The 7,862-nt window shown below is 25.8% G+C and overlaps 1 protein-coding gene across 2 annotated transcripts; it reads left to right on the top strand.

Moving 5' to 3' along the window:
* Positions 1-536: 536 nt before the first annotated feature.
* On the top strand, positions 537-7,330 carry LOC112593212 (histone acetyltransferase KAT2A-like). Of its 2 annotated transcripts, XM_025337561.1 has the most exons (8): positions 537-1,076; positions 1,596-1,701; positions 3,317-3,483; positions 3,546-3,692; positions 4,422-4,555; positions 4,943-5,137; positions 5,201-5,341; positions 7,312-7,330. In XM_025337561.1, exons 1-7 carry the CDS (start codon positions 876-878, stop codon positions 5,310-5,312), a joined length of 1,062 nt encoding a protein of 353 aa, XP_025193346.1. In that variant the 5' UTR covers positions 537-875; the 3' UTR covers positions 5,313-5,341; positions 7,312-7,330. The 2 variants fall into 2 exon arrangements, with proteins under 2 accessions (XP_025193346.1, XP_025193345.1); XM_025337560.1 differs by lacking the exon at positions 7,312-7,330 and having other exon boundaries at positions 5,201-5,562.
* The last annotated feature ends 532 nt before the right edge of the window (positions 7,331-7,862 follow it).

The following is a 7,862-nucleotide window of genomic DNA, read 5'->3' as shown; positions in this document are numbered from 1 at the left end:
AACCTTTGCATCATCACATTTTAGATGTGCCCATGCAAGTGCTACACTCGCACCGCGCGGTTTACGCCACTGGACTCGCGAGAGAATTCCGCTGACAGCCGCGGTGTTTACCGCTGTTTGCGAGCCCGGTTTAGGTCAACGGGAAGTCAAAGCGCGGCAAGTTTATCGCGTTTCGGCCGTTTCAAGTAAACGCCGTACCGCAAAGTATCAGCCGTGCGTGTTCGCCTACCAAATAGTATGAGTTGTACGTACTGCACATGCGTGTCCGCCCATAAAATAGTATGAGTTTTGCGCACTGCGCGTGCGTGTCCGGGCGTCCGTCTGCAAAAATAGTATGAGTTTTGCGCACTGCGCGTGCGTGTCCGGGCGCCCGTCTGCAAAAATAGTATGAGTTTTGCGCACTGCGCGTGCGTGTCCGGGCGTCCGTCTGCAAAAATAGTATGAATTTTGCGCACTGCACATGCGTGTCCAGGTGTCCGCCTATAAAATAGTATGAGTTGTGCGCACTGCTCATGCGTGTCGGCCATTCATTTTAAGATGTGCGCGAGCGGGCGAGAGAGAAAAGTAGTGTGCGTGAGAGAGAGAAAGAAAGTTTGCCGGCACAATAACGTAGCGCCGTTGGTAACGCTAAACGCAATACTGTACGGACTGTCGGGTCGTTTCGTTTGACGACGGACACCGTCGTTTACTAGCGCGTAAATTAGTTTTCAGCGTTTTTACCTATTAGTCTAGTCACTCTAGTCATCACTAATTTTATCTGTTTGCTTGTACTTATAAACCATACGATAATAATATAACCAGCGCGTAGTAGTCGGCTAGTAGAATTTATTTTAATACATTAATACGTATTATTATTGTTCGTAAATCCGACGATCATGGGTAATAGCTTCAGTTGTGGTTATCCGATGTTTTGTAACCGCCACAGACAAGTGGAGCCGAAGGAACTTTTACTAATGAACAACATTTGGAAAACGAACGATATTTTGTACAAACGCATTAGAATGGAAAGGGAGAAACTTGAGGATAAAAAATCCGGAAGTCTAGTGAGGATAGTTGCCGAGTTCTCTCCTTGCAAGGTACGATACTTTACGATATTTTATAGTACGATAGGTACTTATTATTTAAGACGCCGTGAGCAATTACAATTTTTAGAGAGATAATTAGGCGTTTTATACATGTATATATATGTATATATATATATAACACTTAGATACATTATAATTTACAATATTAGTTATGGTCATAATATGATACAACAAGTTTTTTCCTTTTTTTTTATTTATTAATTTAATTGTGTGAATACACCAGATATTTTTACAACGTGACATAATAAGTCAAATAACCAAACGAGTGATTTGCTGATTCACTGATATCATACATTAAAGTTTCCAACTAGTACTGCAGTCTTACTTATGAGGAGTGACTGTAGAACTATATTATAATTTATTTAGAATGTTATTTGTTTTTTATGACATTTTTTTTTTTAATCCACAACCTATCAATATATATTTAATTTACACTAGTATTTCTTGTTCATGTCTTACAAAATTCTTATATTTTATAGTCAACCATTAAATACTTTACATTTATTTCAGGCTTCAGGTTGTAGATGTAAAAAAGGAGTTTTTGATGAAGTTGAGTGTGATAATCATGGGTGGAAAAATAGTATCTGCACTAGGGCTGGTTGTAAACATCCACTGTGTAAGTATAACGATTTAACAATAAATAACTTTGCCACTAAAAACGTATTACTATTAAGGCATAATAATTTATAACTTGTAAGTAATATATACACTTAAGAATTTTGTTGATGTGTATAATTTATTCATATAACTTGATCAATAATATTCCTTTAATACCATCAGATTTATGCCTCAAATATGTAGAGTATTTGCTATATACATAGCTATTAAATTACCACCCAGTACTGAAAATCCTCTAACACAGTGGCACTTTGTTTTAAAAAAGAAGGGAGAATCTGGAGTTCAAACTTTGGTATATCAAGTGTCCATTTTTACCTTTTTTTTCCGTTTTACTTATTATTTATTAACATTTACTATATTAAACAACAAAAATGAAAATTTAAAAGATATTTGATTTACAATTCTTTTCATGGGTTACGCTGTGTGGGTACAACTAGTAATTTTATAAATCATATATTTTTTGATTTAATTGGTATTTTTTTTAAATAATGACCAAAAATCAGAAATTAATACTTTTTGAATAATATTAATTTTTACAATTTTTTATTTGATACTTTTTTTTAATTTTAATAAATACAATGTTTTTGTATTTTGAAGTATCTATTACTTTATCAAAAGTAAATGTTTTAATATTAATAATTAAGCTTTTAACTTATGAGAAATAATTAAGCCTTATGTTGTAGATAAAATATTAAATTGGTTAACATAATAATAAATAAAAAAAATTATGAGGTTATGAGGTTATGTACAAATTGTGATTATTTTAATGTAAATCAGTCAACATTTCAAAACATTTTGTCTATATTTTTCTAATATATTTATAATTTAAAATATTTTGACACAATGTTAATGATATAAGTACAGTAAGTCCTCGTTTAACGTCGCCTCATTTAGCGTTGTTTTGCTATTGCATCGTAAAAGTTTAAGTCCTTATGTTTTGTTTAACACTACAACGGTTTCAGTATAACGTCATTTGTAATGCATGTGTTCAACAAATTATTGTTATATTTACATAAATTTCATATAAAAGTATGTAATTTAAAAAGTGTTTCACTTAACATTGTGTTTTCCAGTAACCTAACCTCGGTGTTAAACGAGGACTTACTGTAATAGATAATAGCCAACAAGTAACAAAGAATATCAACATTTTAATTTAAAAATGTGGATGATAAGTGATAACTTACTTATAAAATTTATAACTGCATTAAATTTAATTAATTTTATGAACTTATGAATAATAAAATATTGCTTTTATTCCATAGCGATAATTTTATTTAGATCAATATTATTTAATTATAATGGATTAGTTAATGTAGAAATTCATATTTTTATAGTTTCATTTATTTCCATTTTAGTAAATTAAATCAATAATCATTGTTTAAAATACATTAAAAATTTAACTAATACCACTTTGAAATCATATTATAAACTTATTATTAATTATCATTTGTAATAATTTAACCCAAAATTAAGAATTAATTATACATAAAATGTGTGATAAACATATTAGGTGTTTTAATTATTATTTTATTTGCTGTTGTATAAATACTATATACATATATTTATCACCTATTTATTTAATCATGTTTATTTCTAATTTATTTTTTGTTTAGCTGACCATGCAAGTCATGTTATGTCTGCTACAAGGACTGAGTTTGCCGCTACAATAAAAGTAGTATTTGATATCATTAATATAAAAGGAACATTAGAAAATACATCTAAAAAGCCCAAGACGGAGAGAATTATTCTGGTAGAAGACGTGTTTGTATCAATTTATCATGTATGTTGCTCATAATAAATTCACTTTAACTTATTAACTAATTTTGTAATTTAATATGGTAGGTATTACTCAAAACTTTACGTTATGATCCATTTACAGCACCTAATATTGATAAAATTTATGGGACTCCACCATTTGAAAAAACTAACATAAATCAAATTTTGTTAAACTTTTGTGTACAAAAGTTTGGTAAAAAGAATAGTGTTTTGGTAAGTTTGTTATTAAATAATTTAAATTATAGCTAGTAAAATTATATATTGAAGACCTTTATCCAAAATCTTATGAATTAAAAATAGGTACATACAAAAAAAAACTATGTACTTCAAAAAATTGAAAAGAGAACAATATTTTTATTGTTTAATATTATCTATAATTGTATCATGTACTTATATACATTTGAAAAAATTTCCCACATCACTTACTCTACAGTATACGCTCTAATTTTATTTATTTAAATATTTTATAGATATTTATACATAATAACTGAATATTATTGGTATTAGTAATAAGAATTACAACAACTTAAGAGAGAGAAAACAAATAGCAACACCATTAGTTTTGTATAAAATTTCCAAAAACTGGCTATTCATGGTTGTAATAGTATTATTAAGTTCATAAGATATGCTACAGAAAGGAAAACAAAAACTTAACCAAATATAACCAAAGTAGATATAAATTTCTTCAAAAAGTACAAAATTGCAGCATCTAACTCTCAAGCAATTGAATTTCATGTGAATCTTGATTTAAAGTAAAATAGCCTCTTGTGGCCATTAAAATTGATATTTTATTCAAAAATAAGTAAAAAATTGAACAGTTTTCTTTCACAAGAGTTAATAAAAATAATTCTTTTAATTGTAAAATAAACAGCTTTATATTTCAAAATTATTTATTAATTAATAATGTCTTAGTCAATACTATTACATTGTATTATGTTTCAGGATTTAAAAGATGCACTTAAAATCACCAAGTTTGTACTCAAATATTTTAATACATGGTTTTGGACTCTTCCAGACCAATTAGTGGATTGTAATCCTCGCAGATATTCAACTAGTTATTACAACTATTATCGTAGGTAAGTTAACACATTACAGCATCGATTCCTACACTTTTACGAACACGGTACCCGTAAGAGATAATTTGTGTTTTGCGGAACCTCAACTTCAATTATTCTATATACAACAACAACAAAAAAAAAGTACTCCATAAAATAAAAAAAAAAAAAAATGTATTAATGATATTTGTATTGATTATTGTTTAAAAAAACAATTTCAATCAAAATAACAAAATAATAATTTTGAATAATATTTTTCCAAATATAATAAAAAAAATGTTCTCAATAACCACATTCATCTGGTGGAACCTTTGAGATTGTCCCATGGAACCCTAAGGTTCTGTGGAATACACTTTGAGAAACGCTGCATTACATAGTATGAATTGTATGTAATGTTTTGTTTTCTAGATATTTGCTGTATTGTTGTATGCCCAGATTGGTCCATTCGATTACCCCACGATACAAAGCTAGTAAGATTTTTGGTTGCCAAGTTTTGAAATATACTCTAATAACATTCAAAAGGGAATTGCAAGTTTGGTGTTACAAACATAATATAATGTGGGAAGAACATGCAAAAAAGTTTTGCTTGAACTACTTGCCTATGTAATTTAGTTTGAGCTTAAAAAATGAAATAACAATGTTTATTATATTTTTTTTTTATTTCAGATACATGGATTTATTGACCAGAGAAGTTTTCAACGATAATTCATATATATATATCAGAAATTTTAAACTTTCAGATGTACATAAAAAGATTTTATTTTTGGAAAATTCCTAAGAAAAAACTGAGAAGCCTAATGTCTTGAAGTATTTAATTATAATTTATATTTATTACAATCTTGAATCAATAGGTTTTAAGTCTGAAGTAAATAAATTAAAAAGAACCCTAAAAAATGAAAAATAAATAATGGTAAACATCATGGTAAATGTGCAACTATACATTTACTGATTAGATCTTCTCTTTCATTTATTCTGAAGCTACTGTATCACATTTATAAGTTATATTGAAATATTGAATTTAATATTAAAATAATATTTACAACTTGTTTTAAAATACAAATAATAAAATTAAATTTCATAAATGTGTTCTTCTAATATTACTGAAATACGAGTATCTAATAATTAACAAAAAAGACATCATTTCATATCAAAAAATTTTAAAAAAATTATTAACAATCTGACCCTAACTTTATAATACTAATAAGTAATAATGGTATTAAAATTCAAATCAATTACATTTACTCCATGTTGACTGATTTACATTAAAATATGCACAGTTTGTATCTACCTCATATAATTCTATATTATTATGTTAACCGATTTAAATGCTATCTACAACATAAGGCTTACTTATTTCTCATAAGTTAAAAGCTTAATTATTAATATTAAAATATTTACTTTTGGTTAAATAATAAATACTTCAAGGTACAAAAATATTGTATTTATTAAAACACTTTTAATCATAATTATATTACTAATAAGTAATAAGTAATATAGTCATTTACTAATTAAAAAAATATTTATAATAAGTATTTTACTTTTATTAGTTTCATCTTAGTTGAAAATAACATTTTAAAAATTAATTTTAAGTATTCTGTAGTACAATATGTTATTAAATGTTATAATTAAATATATAATATATTTATGTTTAAAAAAATATATATTATTACTATATTAAATATTAAAATCATTTAAATCTCATTTGCTTGTAATTTTTTGTTGAATAGAAAATAAAATAATACTTTTAGTACTGTTAAATAATGAAAAACATAATATAATATTAAACGCCTACTTGAAAAAATCTCATTTAATATTATCAGAAAAATATGTGAATAATAATTTGTATTCAAATTTATATAGATACGTGTTTTCAATATCAGTCAATTATTGTATATTTTGATTACTTAAAGATCATAATATTACATAATTATAAATATTAAAACTGAGAACCTTCCCCTCCCTCATCAAATTATTAGGCGTTAATATTTATTAATTAATTATACTTGTTACAATTACAATTATATTTTATATTAGTATTTAAGTTAATTCATAGTATGTTAACCTTTAAGTCAGTAGTGAATTTATGATGATAGATGACCTAGATAAATCTATTAACATTTTATTCATCACGTTATTGAATTCATATTTATTGGCTTTCAAATAAGAATATGACTTTATTATATGTTATATTATTATACATTCTGATTCCTGCAAAAAATTGTAAATATGCTACTGTTATAATTATTTTATTGTTTGTTATATATATATATATATATGTGTGTGTGAGTATATTCATGTTTTTGTCTCAATGTTTAAGTGTTTAGTTTCTGTATTTGATGGTTGTAACTGTGATGCTGATTAGAGAAATGGAGTAAGATAAACATTTGGTTAAAATTTTCTCCTTTGACGTTCTTAATTATATATTAATATAATATATTCAAGTTTTAATTGTATTAAAAAATTTGAATCTTTCACAAAGTTAACATTTTAAGCTTTCATAATTTAAATTACATTAATTTTGTAACCAAAAAATTTAAATACAATAACATGTCAAAAAAGTAAACTATTTATATGATTCCATTTTTATAGATCAAAATTGAATTTTATAAGTTCTTTTATATGCCCATTATTACCAATTTATTTTCTAGACTCATAAAAATCTTGTATTTCAGTAATAATTAGTAATTTTGATTTATGCAATAAAGGATTTTATACACTAGATTTACTTTTCACACATTATACGATCAAATTAATTATTCCATAATATAAAATTTCAGATATTGATCTTTGAAATGTGATATGCTCCAGTACCCTTAAATCTATATCAGCTCACAGATTAAATGTTAGATTTCAAATTCATTGTGTACCTTAATTATATTAAGTTTATTTTGTTATTTTAACAGTTTAACTTTGAGAACAATGACAGCATTTATAATGTTTATCTATAAAAAAACATTAACACATTCCATTATTTTTCAAGGATTTTACTAATATTTATATATTATTAATAATATAAACTAGAAAACAAATTTTATAATAGGACATTAAATTACTCTTATAATTTTTTTTTATTTTTATACATTGGTTATTTGATCATTTGAATCAGTGTTGGTGCATTGTGTCATCTATAATCTAAATTGATAATTTTTACTTTTATGCAAATGCTTTAATATTAAATATAAACAATATATGGAGTCTAAAACCAAAATAATGCAGAATCTATTCCTTTTATAAATGCCTACTGTCATTTCTCTCAAGTTTTAAAATGGTTTGTTTAGTCTTGTTTGTGGATAATAAAATCAATTTCATTAAAATGATGTATTTATTA

Source organism: Melanaphis sacchari, unplaced genomic scaffold, assembly GCF_002803265.2.
Source record: "Melanaphis sacchari strain LSU unplaced genomic scaffold, SCAv2.0 Contig1_pilon_pilon, whole genome shotgun sequence".
Taxonomy (NCBI): Eukaryota; Metazoa; Arthropoda; class Insecta; order Hemiptera; family Aphididae; genus Melanaphis; species Melanaphis sacchari.
Note: the sequence above shows the minus strand (reverse complement) of the source record. Positions and strands in the feature narration are given on the sequence as shown.

Excerpts from the sequence above, each read along its gene's own strand:
- LOC112593212 (XM_025337561.1), top strand. The coding sequence starts at position 876 with ATGGGTAATAGCTTCAGTTGTGGTTATCCGATGTTTTGTAACCGCCAC. Across the intron at positions 1,702-3,316 it reads TGGTTGTAAACATCCACTGT|CTGACCATGCAAGTCATGTT; the intron begins GTAAGTATAACG and ends TTTTTTGTTTAG. Across the intron at positions 4,556-4,942 it reads TATTACAACTATTATCGTAG|ATATTTGCTGTATTGTTGTA; the intron begins GTAAGTTAACAC and ends TTTGTTTTCTAG.